The sequence below is a fragment of the Mustela nivalis genome, assembly GCF_964662115.1.
Source record: "Mustela nivalis genome assembly, chromosome: X".
Lineage (NCBI taxonomy): Eukaryota > Metazoa > Chordata > Mammalia > Carnivora > Mustelidae > Mustela > Mustela nivalis.
This window is the reverse complement of record NC_139040.1, coordinates 98,045,314-98,068,501: the sequence shown is the minus strand read 5'-3', so window position 1 is coordinate 98,068,501 and position 23,188 is coordinate 98,045,314. Positions and strand designations below refer to the sequence as shown.

Genomic DNA, 23,188 nt, shown 5'->3' with positions numbered 1-23,188 from the left:
CTAAACTAATGTTTTGGATTTAACAAAGGTTAATTAGACATCTTTATTTGCATTAGCCTGAGTTAGTGATTGGCTGTGAAGCTGTCTAGAGCTAGCATCACATTTGGGGCCTGGGGAACCTGTGCTTAAAGTAGCTGCCTTGATTGGTTTTGTGTCTAATATAACATAATTGTGAGAAGAATGAGCCCTGTGTCAATGATAATGGCAGTGCTGGTGGAGCTAGAAAAAGAAAAGTCCTTTGCTCTTGAGCAAGGACTACATTTTAAAATTGCCTAGGGGTGTTTAAGTTTGTAGCTATAGACTCAGCTATTGAAATAACTTACTGCATTTTAAACTCCTGAAACCTGAAATCTCATGTCACACTGAACAATCGTTTTTTATAATGTGGTTTTTTATTATGCTGTATTTCTTAGGAATATAGTGATAGCATTTTAGAAGTAAATTCTGTGGTATGTAGCTATTAACAATGTTGTAGAAGAATGACATGGGAAATTTTTAAATAAAGCGAAACAACCAGTTTTTTAAAATGTTTTTGGATCAGAAACATTTTAATGGAGTTTATCTTGGAGTTGGGGATATGGTGAGATTAACAGTAGATTTTTTCCCTTATTTTCTATCGTGAATACATGGCCTGGTTAAAACCGTAGAATCATGGAGCTTGTGCTACCTGGGGTGGAATCCTGGCTCTCCCATTTTCACTGCCTTTTTATTCACTCTGCCCTAGTTTCTTTACTCCTGAAATGGGGCTAATAATAGGCTTGTTCTGAGGATTAAATAAGTTATACATATAAGTTGCTTAGAATAGTGCCTGACACAAAGTAAACACTCAAATGGTAACTATTACCATCGCTATTAATAAGAGAATTTTTATTTAAAATCTGAGGTATGTCAGCCCAGCTGTAGTAGTGTTGAAGTTGGGAAATTAGAGATGAAAAAATAATTAGGGCTGATTGAGAATGACCTTGAATAGTGCTTATGTAAAATGTGGAGAGGAGGAAGCCACTAAAAATTTCAGAGACAAAGTGTTGGATTAATTTATCATTGATATACTAAACAGATTGGTATCGTGGAGATCAGCCAGTATGCTGTTAAAGTTGGAGTCTCTTAATGTGCAGTGGGAGTGGAAAAGATAATTTGGAACACATTAGAAAAGAGAAATTGTTGGAAACAAGAAGGGAGAGGGTTTGACTTTGATTTTTATTGCCTGCCCCCCCCCCCACCTCATTTTTGTTTTGAGTACCTACCTGTTGTGTGCCAGTGAATCCTTGGGATATAAGGATGACCAGAGTTCATAAAACTTCTACCCTTAGGGAACTTTTGATTTTGTAGGGAGAGTGATCATCATACAGATGCTTTAAGAAAAGTGCAGCTGGCTCTCAGAGCCTCAGGGTTATTTGATGAGTTCTGAGTCAGGTGAGTTGAGCTCTGATGAATCAGTATGGGAAAACTAAGCCGAATTGCTCTTTCAGAGACTTGAGTCCACATGGAGGAGGAGTACATTCGAAGGAACAAGAAGATATATTGAACTGGAGTTAGAACGGGGTGGGGTGGGGAGGGTAGTTGCAAGATGAGACTGGAGTTGGGTATTCACGGGCCTTGTTAGTATTTGGTCTTCATCCTAGTCTTTTGAAGATTTTTAAGCAGGGCCATGATATGATATAGTTTGCATTTTTTTTTTTAAAGATTTTATTTATTTATTTGACAGAGAGAAATTACAAGTACACTGAGAGGCAGGCAGAGAGAGAGAGAGAGAAGGAAGCAGGCTCCCTGCTGAGCAGAGAGCCCGATGCGGGACTCGATCCCAGGACTCTGAGATCATGACCTGAGCCGAAGGCAGCGGCTTAACCCACTGAGCCACCCAGGCGCCCCTATAGTTTGCATTTTAATAAGAGTCATAGTGTTCATTTCTAATGCCAAAAAGATAAAACATAATTGGAGGCTTGACAATAACCATGATTTTAGGAGAAAGATCATACATAATCCCTTACCCTTGTCCCCCCAACCCTTTTTCCCCCCATCGTAATTCTCCCCCTTCAGAGAAAACATCTTGAAAACTTTGGAGAACCTTCATGATTTTATGGAAGAGCCAATGGCTTTAGAGTCCAACACATGTTAGTAACTGCCGTGTTGGACAAGCTCAAGTTACTTAATGTTTTAGTTTCTGTTCATGTCTGTTATATTGGATTAATAGTCCTATGGAATAGATGTCATGATGATGGCATGAGGTTATACAAATAAAACACCCACTGTTGTGCCCGATGCCTAAGTTTTTTAGAGGAATGTAGAAATTAGGATTGAGGGATGCCTGGGTGGCTCAGTTGGTTGGACAACTGCCTTGCGGTCATGATCCCAGAATCCCGGGATCGAGTCCCACGTGAGGCTCCCAGCTCCACGGGGAGTCTGCTTCTCCCTCTGACCTTCTCCTGGCTCATGCTCTCTCTCACTGTCTCTCTCTCAAATAAATAAATAAGATCTTAAAAAACAAAAAAAGGAAATTAGGATTGAACTGTAAGGGATCCTGTGGTATTGTGACTTAAAATATATATTTAGTCTTTATTCCAGTTTCTGGCACAGAGCTCAAAAACCCTAGGAATTAACTAAGTGGTAGGAGCCAAAAGAGACATCTTACATTTCGTTAATGAGGTGACTTTTGGAAAGCCCCTAAAGATGGAGGCTGGTTGCCAGGGGAAACCGAACACGTGATTAGAGTGTTGGAATTTTCAGCCCCTTCCCTTCCCCCTTCCTTGGAGTGTGGGGAGAGACTAGAGATTGACTTTAACTAAACTTCAGTAGCCAATAATTTAAGTAGTCATGCTTATGTAATAAAGCCTCCATAAAACTCCAAAAAGATGGGGTTCTGAGGGCTTCTGGCTTCTGGAATAACTGAGTTATTCCCAGTAACTATTTGGGGACAGTGGTGAGCCCAGAAAGAACATGGAAACTTCTTGCCCTTTCCCCATATGTTGTCTCATGCATCTCCTCCATCTAGCCGTTTCTGAGTTACGTCCTTTAATAATAAACCATAATGTAGTAAGTAAATGATTTTCTGAATTCTGTGAACCACTCTCGCAAATTAATCAAACCCAAGGCACAGGGGTCATTGGAGCCTCCAGTCTATAACCAGTTAGTGAGAAGCATAGGTGACTGCTTGGACTGATGACTGAGGTGGGGGGAGAGGGCAATCTTGTAGGACTGACTGAGCCCTTAACCTGTGCGATCTGGTGGTGTCTCCAGGTAGATAATGTCAGAATTCAGAATGTCAGGACACCCCGCTAGAGTCTGAGAATTGCTTGTGAGGGAAAAAATGCACGCTGTAACTGAGTGTAGAATTGTAGAGTCACAGAATAAACTTTGAATGGAATGGAATCAAGTCTACAAAAGAAAATATTTCTCAGATCTTACGACTACTGAAACCTATTCTGCCTTTACCCACTTGAGTGGTTCTAGGTCTAGTGTCTGAATATAATTGGTTGTGAGGTTGTGTGACAAGAAATAATCATACATAGTTAAATAATTAGTTAAAGCAAATAAAATAGCAATGACTGCAAGTAAGGTTACCTAAAAATTAGAATCTGGATTATTCCCAGTAACTATTTTTACTCACATTTCAGTGTTTTCTTAGAAGGGTTATTAAAAAAAATCCTGTAAGTCCAGGTGTTGGTGCAGGTAATGAACTACACATACTGTTTTTCTTTTGTGTCTTTTGGGTTTTTTAGTTTGTGTGTGTCCTTGGAAGTGTCTAAAACCTGCAATAGCTGTATGTGTCTTTTCTTCTGCAGTAGGAAAACTTCTTGGTTAGGACAGGATAGTTTTTCTTCCAGATAACCGTGCATAAGAATTTTGCCTTTAAGCATATTGAATCTGTAATAGTGATAGAAATCCCAGTTTAAAATTCAAAAAGGTCAGGGTGCTTGGATGGCTCAGTGGGTTAAGTGCCGGGCTCTCTGCTTGGGTTATGATCTCAAGGTTGTGAAGTTGAGCTCTTTGTCAGGCTCCACACTTGGGATCCTGTCTCCCTCTTTCCCCTTCCCACCTCGTGCATGCTCTCTCAAATCTTTTTTAAAAAAAAAAAAAAAAAAGGAAAGATCTTAGGATCTTTCCAGGGGGCACCTGTGTGGCTCAGTTGGTTGGGCATCTGCTTTCGGCTCAGGTCATGATCCCAGGGTCTTGTGGTCCCAGGGTCCTGCTCAGCAGGAAGCATGCTTCTCCCTCTCCCTCTGCCTGCCACTCCTCCTGCTGTGCTATCTCTCTGTCAAATAAATAAATAAAATCTTTTTTAAAATTAAAATTCAGAAAAGTCTAAAATACTCTTGGCCTAAACAATTATTTTCATACTCTAAAATCTTTAATTAAAGGGCGCCTGGGTGGCTCAGTGGGTTAAGCCGCTGCCTTCGGCTCAGGTCATGATCTCGGGGTCCTGGGATTGAGTCCCGCATCAGGCTCTTTGCTCAGCAGGGAGCCTGCTTCCCTCTGTCTCCCTCTCTGCCTGCCCCTCTGTCTGCTTGTGATCTCTCTCTGTCAAATGGATAAATAAAATCTTTTAAAAACAATAAATAAAATAAAATCTTTAATTAAAAAACAAACTTTTGGAGAAATTCAGTTCTGCAGACTAAAGTGAATATAAATGGTCGCCACTTATGAAATACTAGGTTATTTAAAAAAAAAAACAAAACGAAACACAATGCCAGCCTTTAACCAGGTAAAGGTGATGCGTTTCCCATCTTGGAAGATACTGAGATGCTAAGTTTGAGTACAAAAAATGCTGTCCTCTAAAAACCATCTAATGTTGCCGTTGTGATTACATGTTGTATTGCAGAAAATCCAACATAATTTCTGGTAAAACCTGAGAGAAAGGGAGAACAGTGACCTGCAGTACCTTCCCCCCCTGCCAAAAAATAAAACTTGATGCTTTTTATGCAAAGCTTGAAACTTCATACAGTAAATTTTCACACTGGATTTGTTGAATTTGAGCATTCCTTTAGGAAATGGTTATTTGTTAAATTTTAAATGATTTGAATAATTTTTTAGTTGAGTATATTGTAGCTTTGACTAGGTAGAACGCTTGTTCTAGCCTTGCTGAGTATGCCCAAATGTCTCCTGGAAAACAAGCTCTGTAGAGTCTTGGGACTGCTTCTTGAAATCAAGTAAAACAGTGTAATTCCCATCTGTTTCCTCTACTTGAATGGGATTTATTAAGAAAGGTAGCAGTGTTATTCTTGGATAACTTAGTTGTAGCATATCTTTGATAAACTTTTTCCCATTCAAAGCTTTCCAAGTTCTATTTGAAAACGTTATTTTTCCAATTATTACCTCAGATACTCAAGAACCCTACATAGTACATTATAGAAAGGGAAAAGAAAACATTCTGAGAATTACTGTGAGTTTGGTATTTGCAAAACACCTTTGTTAAAATAATCCTCATGGGATTTTTGTGGGTGGCATTATCTCAGTTTTAAACACCTGTGAAAATAGAGCGGCCATTAACTGATCTTTAAGAAAGGCAGCTTGTTAAATGGCAGAGGTGGGATTTTGAAATTAAGTTTAAAAAATCCAGAAAGTATTTTTAATTGTTCCATACCTTTTCTTGCTCTTAATCTTTCAGTCCTAGCATACCAAGGAAAAGGTATTAGTTCTTACGTGGTGGGAGAGAGACGGCTATTAAAAATAACAACATAGAGGGGCGCCTGGGTGGCTCAGTGGGTTAAAGCCTCTGCCTTCGGCTCAAGTCATGATCCCAGAGTGCTGGGATGGAGCCCCTCATTGGGCTCTCTGCTCAGTGGGGAGCCTGCTTCCTCCTCTCTCTCTGCCTGCTTCTCTGCCTACTTGTGATCTCTGTCTGCCTAATAAATAAATAAGATCTTAAAAAAAAAATAACAATAGAGAGACTGTACTATGCTGAGACCTGACATACCTGCTCAGCAGTACTGGAAAGCTTGACGTGTGGAGAACTGACAGAGTTAGAAGAAAGCTAGAAACCAAGGGATAGAAAGGTGAGAATCACAGTAAGCGGAGACAGGGATGGCAGGCAGCTTGAGGCCTTGTTAATGGGATATTCTGCAAGAAGCAGATGATGATTTAGTTCTGTGGTCAGAGTAAAAGGTATATTGTTTGGCAGAGAGGTTGCTTTTCCATTTACCTTAAAGTTATTTTTTTTTAAAGATTTTGTTTATTCATTTGGCAGAGAGAGCAGAAGAGGGGCAGGGAAGCAGGCTCCCCACTGAGCAGAGAGCCTGATGCAGGGCTTGATCCCAGGACCCTGAACCAAAGGCAGAGGCCCAACCAACTGAGCCACCCAGGTGCCCCTAAAGTTAGTTTGTTTAAAGGGATAGTTCTTAGTAATCTGCAGAATACTTTCGTTTAGAATAATTTATTTCCAGACTTTTGCCAGATAGTTTTGATTTGTCTATAGATGCAGGGTTTTGGGGGATACATACAGAGAGAAGGATGTTGAGTATAAAACAACATGAGGATATAATTTTAAGATACTTTAACTGAAATGGTCTCCCAATGTTAAAGGACTCTAAAGCAAGAGAGCAGTCAGTGCTATATATATACAATTTTATTGTAAGAAAATATATACAACCTCAAATTCAATCATTTTAACCATTTTTATGTGTACAGTTCATTGGCCATTAAGTACATTCATATTGTGCAGCCATCACCGTCATCTATCACCATTCATCTTCAGCACTTTTTTTTATCTTCCCAAGCTGAAACTGTGCCTGTTGTTAACCCCCCTATTCTTCCCTCCCTGTAACCTCTGTAACCATCTTTCTACTTTCTGTATTAGTGTAGGCACCTCATATTAAGTGTAATCATAGAATATTTGTTTTTTGTGACTGGCTTATTTTACTTAGCGCGGTGTCCTCAAGGTTTATCCATGTTGTAGCATGTGCTAGAATTTCCTTCCTTTTTAACACTAGAGAATATCTCATTGTATGTGCGTACCACGTTTTGTTTATTCATTCTTTCGTCCTTGGATTGCTTCCTGGAAAGACTTTTTTAAGAGAGATAGTATTGGTGTAGTGGACCAGGTAATTGTTAACTTTCTGCTTGTGCTTTGGTCACGTTACTTTTTATTTTATTTTTTCTTTAGATTATTTATTTGTCAGAGAGAGAGAGAGAGAGCGCGCGAGCGAGCATACAAGCAGGCAGAGGCAGAGAGAGAAGCAGGCTCCCTGCTGACCAGGGAGACTGATGTGGGCTTAAAGCAGATTAACTGACTGAGCCACCTAGGTGTCCCTCAAGTTACTTTTTAGATGCTTGGTTTTTAAATTTAGAAAAGCACCACATTTTGTGTAAACAGTAAAAATTTACTTAGAAAGAAAAAAAAAACCTGGTTTTAATTTTTTGGTGTGCTTCAGGATTTGTCTTCTTTCCTAGATTTTCCCCATACTTGGGAATATATTGTGCTTCTGCTTCTACTGCCCCGGAAGATTGTGACTCACTTCCTCTCAGTAGGTGGTAGCCAGGTGGAGGTTGTGTTTAAGGGAGGGTGGGAGGCTCTGAGATTATACTACTGAGTACATGTGTGTTGACTTCTTTGTGAATAACTGGCTCTAAGTTCAAGATTCCTAAGTTTTGCTTCAATTCCACACTTGGAGAGTGAACAATTTAGTGGATGTTCTCACCTGTTTCAGTATTCAAAACGAGTCCTCACTGACATCACTACTACCTGCCACCATCCCCTTTGAAAAGTAGTAGAAAGGAAAGGAAACCTGATGTCATCCAGGATTGTATAAACCAAGGAAGCTCAGAGGTTCAAGTAGTGGTGGCCACTTGTAACTCATGCTGAGAAGAGGGCACACAATAGCAAGAAGCAGTTACTCGATTTGCCATAGTAGAGCATCAATGATCTATGAAGCAAACATTCTCCCTGCCAAATGTACATATTCACAAAGCTTTGTCTGTAGTTTCAGGGGAGTTACTCTTGAAATCCATCCGTATTCCTCAGTTAAGACCCACCGGCTTAAAGCAATTTTGGTAGCTTAGACCCAGCCAGATGATGAGGGAAAATGGAAAAGGTGAAAGGGGAGGCAGAGATATTTCAGATTTGGGGGGAAAGGGAAGGATACAGATTGGTGGTTTTTTAGTAAGGGAAACTAAAGCATATTTATAGACAAATAACAAGGCATCCAGGAAAAGAGTGAGGGGATCATCCTTGACGGGAGCATACAAATGGATCATGAACCCAGGTTGGGAAACAAAGAGAAGAAATGGAACAAATTTGAAGTGGAGAAGAATCAAGTTGAATTGATGAGCTGATAAATTTAAGTGGCAGGGAAAGAAAGGTACTCAAATAATTTGCCAGCAGACCCAGAATGACTAAAGAAAATTATTAGCTAGTTTCTCCGGGTTTTTAAAATTGTTTACTTCATGTGGATTTTTTTTGTAATGTAGGGTGTATTAAACTGGAAAACAAAAGTGAAAGAGAGCTGCTCAATCATGTTCTCTTTTGTATTTTCACTTATGTATTAGATATTTTTCTGTGTGTGTTTTTAGCCTCACCAGTACTTGATATTACCAGTCTTAAACTTTGTTGTTACACAAATCTAATAAGTGAAACAAAATCTTGTTAGGGACATATCTCTGGGTTAAGCGATTTTATTTATTTGTTTGTTTTTAAAAATTTAATTTTAAAGATGTATTGATTTTAGAGGTGCCTGGCTGGCTCAGTCAGCTACATGTCTGACTTCAGCTCAGGTTCTGATCTTAGAGTTGTGGCATCGAGCCCCTCGACCCCAAGATCATGACCTGAGCCAAAGTCAAGAGTCAGACATTTAACTGACTGAGCCACCCAGGTGCCCCAAGTGACTATGTTTAAATTGGAGGTAAACATGGACTGTTCTGGACTAAATGGAAAGTATGCTCGCCTTATAATGAAATACTATAACTCATCAGCTGTGGCTCTCAATCTCATGGCACAATTCTCAATCACCAGGGGAGAATTTATGGAAAGGACTGATACCTAGGCTTCACGTGCAGATGCAGTAATTTGTTCAGTCTGGAGAGGGGTGTGCATATCACTGTTTTTCCAAGCATCTCAGATGATTTTAGTATGCAGCTAAGGATCAGAGCTACTGGTAAAATGAATATATAGAATTGAGGGCTTGCTGGCATTCCCCTGTACACCTTTGCTGGTCAGGTAACAAAGAATTCCATTGTTAAACAGTTGTGGTCTTGTAGCCCTCTCACGCCTCTGGGAATGCCTGTGACCAAAACCTTGGCAAAAGTGAAGAGTCAGGATCACTTGACAGAATAGGTTCTTTTAAGAATAGTAGTATATAGTTTGACCTTTTTCCAACGAAAAATTCCCCCAAAGTTGTAAAGTTTCGTTTAAACCTGTTACAAGCTTGTTAAAAAGCCATTTATAATGCCCTTGTACAATAATGATACACGTTAGTTGTACAGTCTTTCCTGAAATATTTTAAAAAATAATATTTTGTTACCTGGCTTATGTCTTGAATATGGTATTTTTACAGTGTATTGAAGGAATTCGCAAATCCGAGACAGTTTTTGCCATTCCATGATTGAATCAAAATGACTACTATAAATACCTTGATAATGTCTTTGGAATTCCAAAAGAAAGCTGAAACATAAGGCTGTGGTTTGGTACAAGCTGATCTATAGTTACCAGTTTAAGTTGAGTATGGTATTAATGAGGCTTTAGCTTTTCACTTTATGCTCTCGTTATATAGCCACCTTCTCTTGACTAGATTCAATGGTACTACTAGGACTGAACAGTTTCTTAATTTAAATCTAAAACAAATGTACTTTTTTTTTCTTATAGGTTATGCAATGGTCTCTGCAAGATGGTTTATTCTTGAATTGGAGCTTTTTAAGACTGACAAATGCTGGTACTTCATCTTCTATAAGTGGACTATAATTTCTTTTCTCAAGACAACTACATAAGCAGACAAAATTGCAAAGATCTGCCCTGTGTCGAGTATGACAGCCACGACTCGTGGCTCTCCGGTAGGAGGGAATGACAGCCAGGGCCAGGCTCCTGATGGACAGTCTCAGCCCCCCCTCCAACAGAATCAGGTAGGATGTTTAAGATACTAGTTAAAGCTACATTGGTATGTCTCCTATGATATCACTTAATGGAGCATGTTCTGGGGTGTGCCTCGGTGGCTCTATCAGTTTGGTATCTACTTGGGGCTCAGGTTATGATCACAGAGTCCATGGGATCACACCCTGCATCATTGAATTCCCTGCTCAGAGGGGAGACTGCTTCTCCCTCTCTTTCGGCCTGCCACTTCTGCCTACTTGTGCTCTCTCTCTCTCTGACATATAAATAAAATCTTTACTTGTTTAAAGATTTTATTTATTTATTTGACAGAGAGATCACAAGTAGGCAGAGAGGCAGGCATAGGGGGGGGGGAAGCAGGCTCCCTGCTGAGCAGAGAGCCCGTTGTGGGCCTCGATCCCAGGACCCTGAGATTGTGACCTGAGCCAAAGGCAGAGGCTTAACCCACTGAGCCACCCAGGTGCCCCTTTCACCTACTTTTTAAAAAAAGATTTTATTTATTCATTAGAGCAAGAGAGCACACAAGCAGAGGGAGATGGTCTCGTTCCTAAAACCCTGAGATCATGTCCCGAGCCAAAGGCAGACGTTCAATTGACTTAAGCCGCCACCCAGGTGCCCCTCAGCTACTTTTTCTAATATATACACTTGCATTGGGTAATACTCGAATAAGACAGACACACTTAAATTTGTGATGTGCAGCTCAAACAACATTTACAGGTGAATTTATAGCTGAGGGGCAGGCACATGAATCACAGACATGCTGCTTACAGTTGGCGCATGTTTATGTGGAACTCTGTATGGATAAGTTTTAGGCAAAAATACTGTTACTATGGGGTACTTAAGTTTGTCACTTGGGGATAAGTTCTTTTTGTCCAGTTACTATAGATTAGACAATCTATTATAGGAATGGTAGAAAAGAGATGTGCATGTGTGCTCTCTCTCTTTTTGCCCTCTCTTCTCCTTCTGCCATTTTGAAGAAGTGAGCAAGTCAGGTTTTAATTTTGTTTTTCCAAATAAATGTGTCACCTTTATTCGTTTTCCTCTCCAGTTCCACGTTTAAGCCATAAAATACTGAAGTAGTAGTCACAAGTAGCACACAGAATCATTAAGTCTTAGGGTCATATATTTGTTACCTAGTGTTCAGGTTTCGTTAAACATAGAGATTTGTGTTGGATGCCAAAGAATCTATTTTTAAACCAGGAGCTAGAAGACTTTGAGTATATTTCATTCTCTATTTATTTTTATTTTTTAAATATTTTTAATTTGAATTCAATTAACATGTAATATTGGTGTCAGAGGTAGAGGCCAGTGATTCATCAGTCTTAAATTTTACTTACTTTTAAGATTCAAGTATAATTAACATACAGTATTATGTTGGTTTCACATGTACAGTATAATTTAACAGTTCTGTACCTTACTTGGTGCTCATCTCTTTCACCTATCCCCTACCTACCTTCTCTCTGGCAGCTACCAGTTCTCTATATTGGAGAGTCTGCTGGATGTTAACTATACTGGAATTAAAATTTTTTTAAAAAGTGTTTTTTGGGGGATGCCTGGGTGGCTCAGTTGGTTAAGCATCTGCCTTTGGCTCAGATCATGATTCCAGGTTCCTGGGATCAAGTTCCACATTGGGCTTCTTGCTCAGGGGAGAGCCTGCTTCTCTGTCTGCCTTGCGCTGCCCCTGCTTGTATTCTCTCTCTCTAGCAAATAAAAAAATGAAAGTGATTTTGTTTGTCTCCATTTGTCTTTGTTTGTTTCTCAAATTCCACATAGTGAAATCATGGTATTTGTCTTTCTCTAACTTCTTTCACTTAGCATTACACCCTCTTGAAACATCCCTGTTGTTGAAAATAGCAAGATTTCTTTCTTTTTATGGCTGAATAATACTCCATTGTATTTTCTGTTTTATACCTGTATTGTGCATGGAGTTCTGAGTTCTTTTTTGGTGTTTTGCTGCTTGTATGGCTTTAAATAAATACTAAACATTTGCTCTAACGTCACTTTTTTCTTTTTTTTAAGATTTTATTTATTTATTTGATAGAGATCACAAGTAGGCAGAGAGGCAGGCGGGGAGAGGGGGAGAAGGAGGCTCCCTGCTGAGCAGAGAGCCCGACGTGGGGCTTGATCCCAGGATCCTGAGATCATGACCCAAGCCGAAGGCAGAGGCTTAAACCACTGAGCCACTCAGGCACCCCTCTAATATCACTTTTATTTTAAGGTATACTTGATAATTTTTAGAGCTCTTGGGTTTGTTATATCCACCTGTTAATGCATCTGTATTACATTCTCATCCGTCTAATAGTGGTTGAGTGTTGTGTTTTTTGGTTTTGGGGTTTTGTTTTTGTTTTTGTTTTTGAGAACACTGATGATTAAAACAAACTACATTCTTAGCTACTGTAGAATCCTTCACTTTTGCCTTCTTACTCTCTACTTTTTAAAATTAGGATTTTAGTTACTTCACAAGATTTTACCCTTTGAACCAAGGAGTAATAACCATAACATTAATCATTATCCAATTTATGGATCCATTTGGGAATATACTTTTTACATATTGGCATAAAGGGAATTTCTAAGATCAATATAAAATTTCACTTCTATAATTTTTAAAGGAGAAAGGATATATAATTTCCACAGGAGGAAAATTTTGCCTCTGGTATGTAGTAGAACTTGGTCTTGAATGAAACAGCCTTGGCAAAGGTACTGTGGGCTTAAAAACTCTTGGGTGCAGTTGTTTGGAGGGTGCAAACTTTCTGGAATGTATTTTGGCAATATATATGTCAGTACCCCTAAAAGAGTTTATATTATTGTTGTAATTGTATTTCTAGGAACCTATCCTACAGAAAAACCAAAGTTCAACACAAAGATTTATATATTTTAGAATACCTTTTTTGGGGTGCCTGGGTGGCCCAGGTGGTTGGGCGATTGCTTTCGGCTCAAGTTATGTATGATCCCAGAGTCCCAGGATCAAGTCCCACATCAGGCTCCAAGCTCCATGGAGAGTCTGTTTCTCCCTCCCACCTTCTCCCCTCTCATCTCTCTCTTACACACTCTCTCAAATAAATAAAGAAAACCTTTAAAAAAAAAAAAACCCTCTTTACAGCTCTGGGTTTGTTTTGTTTTGTTATGTTTTGTTTTTTTTTAAAATTTTATTGTCAGAGCACAAGTAGTAGAGGAAGAGGGAACAGCAGACTTCCTGCTGAGCAGGGAGCCTGATGTAGGGCTCAGTCCTAGGACCCCCGAGATCATGACCTGAGCCAAAGGCAGAGGCTTAAGCCACAGGTGCCCCACAGCTCTGTTTATGTTGGCGACAAAAGTGACAAAATACTAAATATCTCTTAATTAACTTAATTAATACTATGTAACCATTAGTCAATTTTTTAAAAAAAGATTCTTAATGATGTGGGAAAACACTCAAATGTTGAATGGAAAAGGGCATAGACTTAAGCAGATATAATCCCAGTTTTAAAATTTCGATGGGATTTTTGGCTCCCTAGAACAAAGGTTGCAGGGAAGTAATTGGAACTGTTAGCAGTGCTTGTCTGTTGTGGGTATTACAGATGTTTTCATTATTGTATCTTTATTTCTAAATATATATCAGGGGAAGGGGTTTTTTAAAACTTACATTTTTTTTAAAGATTTTATTTATTTATTTGATAGATCACAAGTAGATAGAAAGGCAGGCAGATAGAGGAGGAAGTAGACTCCCCACTGAGCAGAGAGCCCCACACGGGACTTGATCCCAGGACCCAGAGATCATGACCTGCACTGAAGGCAGAGGCTTAACCCACTGAGCCACCCAGGCACCCCCTGACTTACATATTTTAAGTGCTAATATTTCTGTTGGACTTCTAACACTTGAATTGCTATAGATTTCGTTATTTTTCTTGAGACTAGCTCTGTTCTGGATGATGTTCGCCATCTTAAGTAAAAGTTCACCATTTGGTTGCAAATTAGGTCTGTGAGTTCATGTATAAATTTTGTGAGAGCCCCGCGTCGGGCTCTTGCTTCTCTGTCTCTCTCTGCCTACCTCTCTGCCTTCTTGTGATCTCTCTCTGTCAAATAAATAAATAAAGTCTTCAAAAAAATTTTTTTGTGAGTAGAACATATTAATGGTGATATACCCAGCTGTCTTGAGTACAAGCATTTACTGATGCAGAAGATAGGAGAGGATCCCTCGTCTTCTGTAAGGGCCATCAACCTACAATGGGTAGAAAATTCAAGAACACATGAGTAAAAATCAGGTTAAAATTTAGGTCAGTTTCAATTTAAAAGAAACAGTACCATCTGCTCTCGAAAGAAGAATGTGAGAGTCATAAAGTTCATTTACTTAGTTACAGAAATATTATGTGCATCTAAAGGGGGAAAGAGAAGGATATTCTAAAAATGAAGAATGAAGTGAAAGTGAGTAAAATTAGACCGATTAGTTGAAAATAACGTGGCTTAGGGCTACCTGTGTGGCTCAGTCAGTTAAATATCTGCCTTTGGCTAAGTCATGATCCCAGAGTTCTGGGATTGAGCCCTGCATTGGGCCCCCTGCACACTGGGGAGCCTGCTTCTCCCTCTTCCTGCCACTCCCTATGCTTGTGCCCTCATCTCTCTGTCTTTCTCTGTCAAATACTTAAAAAAAAAAAAAAAAAAAAAAAAGACATGGCTTACTTAGAAACCACAACCATGAAGTTTTTTTGTGTGTGTGTTTTTTAAAGATTTTATTTATTTATTTGATAGAACGAAGCAGGCTCCCCGTGGAGCAGAGAGCCTGAAGCGGGGCTTGATCCCAGAACGCTGGGATCATGACCTAAGCCGAAGGCTTTAACCCACTGAACCACCCAGGTGCTCCGAACCATGAAGTTTTAATAATTGTTGGATAGTAGTTTGAGACAAGGGAAAATGCTGAATAGAATTTTCCCCTTCAAATTAAAAAATGAAAGTTACAATTCAGAACCTTCCATCTGTGAAATGTGAAATACATTGTTTCATATTTGTACAATAATTCCTATTGTGGCAAGGCTTGTATAATGGGAAACCTGGATTCAAATCCTGACCGTAGAGTTGGAACTGTGTGACCTTGGGCTAATTACTGACTGACTGAATTTTTTTAAATGGCTGTTCAATACTTCTTAGGATGTTAAAGATTAAATAAAATTATTTTAAAACATAGCACAAAGAATACCTGAAACATTTTAAGTTTACAATGATTTTATCTTTAAAATTTTATTCTTTTACCCTAATCTCTGTTGGTGTTTGAATTATTAGATACTGTACATATGTTATAAAAACCTAAATCTGGAATATCTAATTTTTAATTAAGACTTCATCGCCTGATTCTTCCAATGAAAATTCCCCGGCAACTCCCCCAGATGAGCAAGGTCAAGGTGATGCCCCACCACAGCTTGAAGATGAGGAACCTGCATTTCCGCATACTGACCTGGCAAAGTTGGATGATATGATCAATAGGTGAGTTTGATTTGTTTTGTTTTTTTTAAAGCGTGTAATACACAGGAAATCCAACAGTTCTGCAGCATATTAATTAGTAGTAAGAAAAGAGAGTGGGCAGAAATACCACAGTAGCCACATTGCCTCCTTAAAGCCTTAACATCTTAGTGCTTACCAAGTGCTTTGTAACTCATGATTCTTAATCAGGGAGTAACAATGTCAATAAAAGTTTTTAGATTTATGATGATGACCCAAGCTGGCTGGTGTGTTTCTGAAGTAGAACCATATATGTGATTTCCCTCTTTCAGAGTTTATGAAGATTTTTTTCCCTTTTTTGGTATGTTGGTTGCTACCGTAGTTGGATGATTTCTTAATTTTTGCATGGTCCTGAGGTAAGCCAGGTCATTAGAACATTGAGTTCTTCAGAGCCTGCCTCTTGTGAACCCTTGACTAGCCTAAGGCATTTAACCATCTCAGCCCTTTGTTTTTCTTGATCTTCTCCTCAGGGGCAAGTTCAGAGTATAATTTTTTATACTTGTAGTGGAAGACTCAGAGAGAGTGAAAGTTTAAGCTTGTGTACAGGGGAAATTAAGATTTAAAGAAGATAAGGAAAGAGTGTGTAGGGGAATCCCCACATGGCTATGGTCTCCACCAGGCTGTGGGCTCAATGAGTGCATGCTAGGGAGGTGTGACAAATCCCCTCCCCCACCCTAAAAAGGAAAATACACACACATATAAGCATTTGCCTTACTAAATTTTCTTGTTCTTTTTCACTTTATAAAAATAAGTTAATGCTGTTAATGTATATAATAGAAGGGAAACTCCTTATATTTTTTTTCCCAAAGAATTCGGATTACATAAGTAGTAAAATTATGTACTATTAAACATGGAAATACTATGTTGATAAATTTCTGCAATATCCTTCTTCTGTACACACATCCCAACAAAAAATTACCTACAATAAGATGTATGCTCTTCACATTATGTTTACTATCATTTGTATTGATTTTTTCTACAGATAGATTTTTACTACATCATTTTGTAACTAGCTTTCCTCACTTTATCTTGAAAATTTTCCTGTTTTTAACTCACTTTTTAATAGTATATTTGAAGGAACATATTAACTGTGATTCCAGTAGATACCTGTAATAATGGTATACAATGAATTGTAGCAAAAAAAATCAGAAATCCTGTAAAGTTAATGTCCCTGACTATTCTTTTTCTATACAGAGACATAGCAAAAGGTTTTACTGTTGCTTTTTCTTTCTGTCTGGTGACTGGAGGTTGTTAGTAAAGGGTACTTCTTAGCAGACTTGAGGACAAAGTTGCATTATTAGCAAATTCTCAGGGGAAGAAAAATACATACTATATTTTAATGTGAATAAAAGCAATCACAAAGGTGGTATGCATTTGTTTTTAATAGATTACATAGTCATGGGACACCTTTTCCTCAAATCCAGAGTTTTGGGAGCAGTGAGGAGGAAGGGATATAGGGAAGGACGGCCACAGAGATGGTTGGGCTGCCCTTGGGGCCAGAGAAAGTACCACTTGGGTGCATGTTGCATCCTTGTTGGAGGGAGAAGGGTACCTGTGGAGGCAGAGAGACCTGGAAAGCTGCTTCTCACTTGACTTCCAGGAAAAATAGACAAATTATGAATTGAGGCAGAATTCTGTTATTTTCCACCTAAATTTTTCTCCTTTGTGAGGAAATTGAAGACCGCTGAGAGGTTCATTGTAACAAATCCTGAAAGAGCACTTTTCTATGAACTTGAACAATAGGTATCTATTTAATTGACACTTGATTATTGTAGTTTCATGTTCTATGATATTAAAATAATCCCCCCTGCTATCTTTTGACAGTCCTTTAAAAGAAAATTGTAGAGATGACAGATGGAGCTTAGTTTCACAAAGCAGATATTCTGCCAACCTTGTTGTTTTAATATTTTAATGTTTTTTAATACTAATATTTAATATTTTCATGCTGAGGTAATTATAATTAGTCATTTATAGTGCTTTAGAGTACAACCAATAAACTGCTTTTTATATTATTAAAACTCTTAGGCCTCGATGGGTGGTTCCAGTTTTGCCGAAAGGGGAATTAGAAGTGCTTTTAGAAGCTGCTATTGATCTTAGTAAAAAAGGTAAGTTTAGGTGTTCTTAACGCTTTTCATAATACATGCTACTAATAGAGTTTCACTTCATCCCTGAAGACTTTGTTCTCTGTCATAAGCACTTACTGGATATTCCTGGACTAGAACACCTCACTAAGTTTTGCTGTGGCTTATCATATATCCCTGGAGCAAGGGTTCAGAGCCTTTGGACAACCTTCAGGGCATGTTCATGAACTTGCTGAAGTTCCACATAAAATTTTTGTATATTCATTTTTAAACTAAACTGTCTAGTTTACATGTTGATTAATTTTTTTAATTAAGAAAAGATTTTTCCTCCAAAAGATAAAAAGACTTGAAAGATAAGGTCTAGTGTTTTACCTTGTCTAGAAGTGAAAGCTTGATGATGGAATTGATCATACTTTCTAATTACTTTGGTCTGCTCTAGGTATAGTTGAATTCTCTTAGCAAAGGACAACTATTATAATATTCTCTTCGTTTTTGAGGCATTGGAGATTAAGTTAAATGGCAATAACATTTCAGTTTTTGTAATTGGGTAGCCATGGATGTATTTATCATTAGGATTATCACAGTTGAAGTTGATTATAAAAATTAATCTGCTTACGTCTGTCTCACTCCGTGGCAAGGGTGATATTTCCTTTGTCTTAGAATAATTACCTTCCGTCATTTAAAGAAAGCCTCCACACCTTTTTTAATCTTGTAAAAATACATTTCCAGATGGCAAATGCTTACCACCAAATTTCTTTTGTTTGTTTGCGCATTTATTAATTGAGCAAATTTTTGAAGACTTTTATACTAGGCATGTTCTAGGTCCTGACTGTATAATGATATGTAAGAACACCTAATGGTATTTAATATTCACTGACATTCTCTGGACATGTAGCCGCCCATCCCCATCTTTCTTTTCTGGGACGGTGGTTTATTTTGGTCAAGGTTCAGGTTTTTAAATATAATACTGAGTTTAAAAGTCCTCTCTTCTGCACAGTTCAGAATCACAGAACACTTTATATACAAATTGAATAACTTTTCACTTTGTCCTCAAACGTTAAAGATTTTCAAGGGGCACCTGGGTGGCTTAGTTGGTTTAGCGCCTGACTTTTGATTTTGGCTCAGATCATGATCTCAGGGTGGTGAGCTCAAGCCCTGATGAGTTGGGCTCCGCACTGAGTGTGGAATCTGCTTAAGATTCTCTCTCTTTCTCCCTCTGCCTTCCTTGTACAACCCCGTGCTCGCTCATACTCTATCTAACACCAAAAAATAATACTTACAAAAAAAGTTTTCTCTGTGTTTGGCCAGGGAGGGCATGTGGCTCAGTTGCCTTTCTGAAGTCAGATGAAATGAAGCAAAGCTATAAAGAAGCATAGATGCTGGGGCAGTGAAAGACACTGAGACAAAACAATTTATCTTACTCAGTGAAACACTTAGGTTGAGTATTCTAAGGGTATTGGTGTCTAGCCAAAATAAGATTTTAAAAATAGTTGTGAAACATCATTTTCTAAGTTTTTATTTTCAGAGAGTAAAATGCAATGAAGCATTTAGATTCCCTTTCAGTGGTACTGGTAACCATTTTACATTTAAGGTATAGAGTCCTAATTTGAAATGTTTTCAATTCACCTTATTTGGTTTGATGTACTTTATACAATTAAGTAGTTTTAAAATTCATTTAAGATTTTGTTTCTGAATCAGTTACCTTTTTGACACATAGGAACTTTGATAATACTTGTCTGTTTATCTTTTTGATCTCTTAACAATAGATAATGGTATAAGTTTTTTCCAAAGCTAGTCTGAACTTCTTAGCTATTAGTGAAAAGTTTATTTTTACCATGTAATTGGGCATTTTGAGACAATCAGAAAAATGCTTTCTTTACATTAATTTTTCTTCCCTTTTCTTAGGCCTTGATGTTAAAAGTGAAGCTTGTCAGCGATTTTTCCGAGATGGGCTAACAATATCATTCACTAAAATCCTTACAGATGAGGCAGTGAGTGGCTGGAAGTTTGAAATTCATGTGAGTCTTGCATTTGACTTTAATCAGATTTTCATAGTGATGCCTGTGAATGTTTTCTCATATATTTGGTTGTATATTTGATAAATTAATTGATTTAAAGGGTGTAATACTGAGGCACTTTAAATATACTTGTTATAAATAATAATTTCTATCAAAGGAAGCATGATCTTTTGGAGTCTAAGGTTTAGAGTTAGAACTCTCCTGGATTCTCAGATATCTTGTGACCCTAGCCAAGTTACCGCGTTTCATGAATTGTGAGATGCACCACAGATTCATTTTATGTACCACTAAGGAAGGAGAACACCCAAGATGGGCAATCTGGTATCTGGGACACAAGGGTCAGTGTAGAGAAGTAAACTTAATCATACAGAAAGAGATGTGAAAGAAACCTGTATGTCTCAACCATGGCATCTTAGAGGGGTAAAAAGTCTCCTGAGAATTTAAACAACAAACGACTATTCAAAGAGTTTTTGGTAATTTGAAATCAAATTATACTTTCGAAGCAAAAAAATCCTTAAATGGTCTAAAGTTCATGGTATGCCCAAGTGATTGGCAGAAGCAGACACAGTTTTTCTTTACAACACCTTCAGTTGAAGAAACTCCTATGCATTGATAAATGAAATTTGAGAGAAAAAGTAAAACATGCATCTTAGATTGATGAAATGCTGTAAGTACTCCAAGTCTCTGTTCTCTATTCCACTCTGGAAATCTGGTCATAAGTTGTGAGGCAGATATTTTTGTGCTCTGTGGACTATTTTTCAAATACAACCATAGCACAAAAATCCCATCATCGTACTAACTTTGTAAGTGAAGAAATGGAAACTTTGGAGATGCTGTCAGACAATAACAAATCTGTTCCATCTTGGATAATTAATATATTGTGTAGATTTTAGAATTGCTGCTTCTTGTGTACAAATTCCAAAGAGGGGGAAAAAATAGTAATTTGGACCTTGTCTGTAGACACAGGGCAGTGTCTACTTCATTTCATAAGCTGTTGCAAATGGCTTTTTAAAGTAAGTACTATATAAAAGATAGTAAATGTTAATTTGGCATTTTGGTATATCAGTTTGATCCCAGTATTAAACATTTGATCAGTATTAAAATATGGAGAGATCATAGTTAAAGTACAGTTAAGATGGGAAGATATTTCTATTTGGAGTTGCAGTGTTTTGATCTTACAAATGCCCTTTCTTTCTCATATAACAGAGGTGTATTATCAACAATACTCATCGTCTGGTGGAGCTATGTGTGGCCAAGTTGTCCCAAGACTGGTTTCCACTTCTAGAACTTCTCTCCATGGCCTTAAATCCTCATTGCAAATTCCATATCTACAATGGTACACGTCCATGTGAATCTGTTTCCTCAAGTGTTCAATTGCCTGAAGATGAACTCTTTGCTCGTTCTCCAGACCCTCGCTCACCAAAAGTGTGTTGGTTTGTTATTTTCATAATTAATACAGTTTTGCTCTGCCACAGAGCAATAAAAGATCTGACGTGAGGAAGGGATTTTGCATTGTTTTGTGTTTTGGATTCTGTTTTCTTCCCCAGCTTTACTGAAGCATAACTGTCAAAATTGTTTTGAGTTGTGTTTTTTTGTTTGTCTTTTTGTTTTTTCTTTCTTTTAGCTTTCTCCATGTAGTTAGTTCCCATTGTCTTCTGCTCAGCCCTTTGGGAAATAGTCATAAATTAGGTTATATGAAGCAGGCCATACTTTCCTCATTAATAAGAATAGAATAGGAGGTGACTTTGACCTAAGGCCATGATCACTGTGACATTCTAATGTTTTGACTTCAGGGTCAAGTATATATCCTACAAATGCCTGATAATGTGGCATTAAAGTAAAATTATAAAAATTCTAAATGGAAGCAAATAGTAATGAAATATATATGTGTGTGTGTGTGTACACATATGTACACACACACACCATTGTAAAAGTTCTCGAATGTAAATTATCTATATTGGCATAAATAGTATTCAGAATAAAAAAGCTATCCCTAAACTGTTCATCTTTTAATAAATATTAGATAATATATAGTTTTTAATTTTTAGAATTTAGGGAGAGTTTTTATTTCAGTTTTTTAAGATTTTTATTTATTTGAGAGGAAGAGTGAGCAAGAGAGCACAAGCAGAAAGAGGGAGAAGCAGACTCCGCACTGAGTAGAGAGTCCCACCCAGGTGCACCTTTAGGAGACTTTTTAATATTGTGGGCCTTGTAAAAAGGAAAACCCAGCCAGGAAAATCTGAATTTATACATAAAACTTTAGGTTTATTCTGTTAAAAGTGAAAATCCTCAAAATGTGTTAAACGATATGTTATAGCTGAAAACATAGGAAGATTAGCTTTAGACTTTTTTTTAAAAATTTTGAGCACATATATGTATACATAACTATTGAGTATATTGGATTGTTAGTCTCATTCCAGTTACTTGAGAAATGGAAATACAGAATTGCTGAATGCCATAAGGGACTGGGAATTAAAATGCTCAGCTTTTTAATTGTTTTGAATTAGCTTCTTAAGACCAAAGAAAAATGTAGGAAAATGCTATAATGAACTTACATAGAAAAGTGTCGTTCATTTAGTGGAGAATTTAATTGATTTTGACATAAAATCCTATCAAAACTACCTTTAGCTTACATATTGTCTGTTTGAAAGCAGTCACCTTATACTTCATTTTCCCTTTGTCCTAGACATGTTTTTTTTGTTGTTTTTGTTTTTGAGTAGCTGTATAAGTTATTTTTGCTTAAGGACTTAGCAAGATTACCTTTTTTTCTCCCCTTGGTTTTCCCTCAGTGGACTCTGAAATGTGGTCTTTTAGAAGAAACCAAGGTATAAAAGGTTATCTTGGGTACATAAATTTTTAAATACATTTGATTGTAGATCTGTATATAATCTCTTCATTGTTTTAAGTTTTTACATGTAAGCATGCTTTAACACCACACACCATTGGCTGTTTCAGTTGCGTTGTACCGTTAGTTACTTCTGTCCCTTACAGAAGAGTTTGAAAGATGATCCATACTTAACTGCATTGTGTTTACCTCAAGCTGAGAACTGGGGCCCTCATGTGAGGCAGCAAAAGCATTAACCAGTATGTTCTAGTTAAGAACAGCAGATAATAATACCAGTGGTTAGCTTTTAATTAATAGTTTGCTCTCAAGCTTTCAGATTATTGTATTTATAGGGAACGTTTAATTATTTACAACTACAGTAAAAAATGAATTCAAGGGGCGCCTGGGTGGCTCAGCGGGTTAAGTGTCTGCCTTCGGCTCAGGTCATGATCCCAGGGTCCTGGGATGGAGCCCCGCATTGGGCTCCCTGCTTGGCAGAGAACCTGCTTCTCCCTCTGTCTGCTGCTCTGCCTACTTGTGCTATCGCTCCATCAAATGAATAAATAAAATCTTTTTTTAAAAAAATGAATTCAGACATTATCTTAGGTTACCAAATATCCTTTCCTTATTTTTCAAAGATTTTTTTTTAATCCCCCTAAACTTTAAATAATAACTTTCAGATAATAAGATACTCTATAATGGGATCTCTGAAATAGAAACATGGCTTCTAATTCCTGTTCACCAGCTCTTTTGGTAAATCCAGCTG

The 23,188-nt window shown here is 37.7% G+C and overlaps 1 protein-coding gene across 8 annotated transcripts in view; it reads left to right on the top strand.

Annotated features, from left to right (window-relative positions):
• The window catches only part of USP9X (ubiquitin specific peptidase 9 X-linked), a 163,260-nt gene that overhangs the window by 55,722 nt on the left and 84,350 nt on the right, over positions 1–23,188 (top strand). For all 8 annotated transcript variants that reach the window (XM_082717797.1, XM_082717801.1, XM_082717799.1 and 5 more), the window contains 5 exons: positions 9,791–10,044; positions 15,339–15,484; positions 17,525–17,604; positions 19,486–19,598; positions 20,805–21,023. In XM_082717797.1, the coding sequence (XP_082573923.1) occupies positions 9,949–10,044; positions 15,339–15,484; positions 17,525–17,604; positions 19,486–19,598; positions 20,805–21,023 (654 nt within the window). In that variant the 5' untranslated portion in view covers positions 9,791–9,948. The remainder of the gene's footprint in view (positions 1–9,790; positions 10,045–15,338; positions 15,485–17,524; positions 17,605–19,485; positions 19,599–20,804; positions 21,024–23,188) is intronic.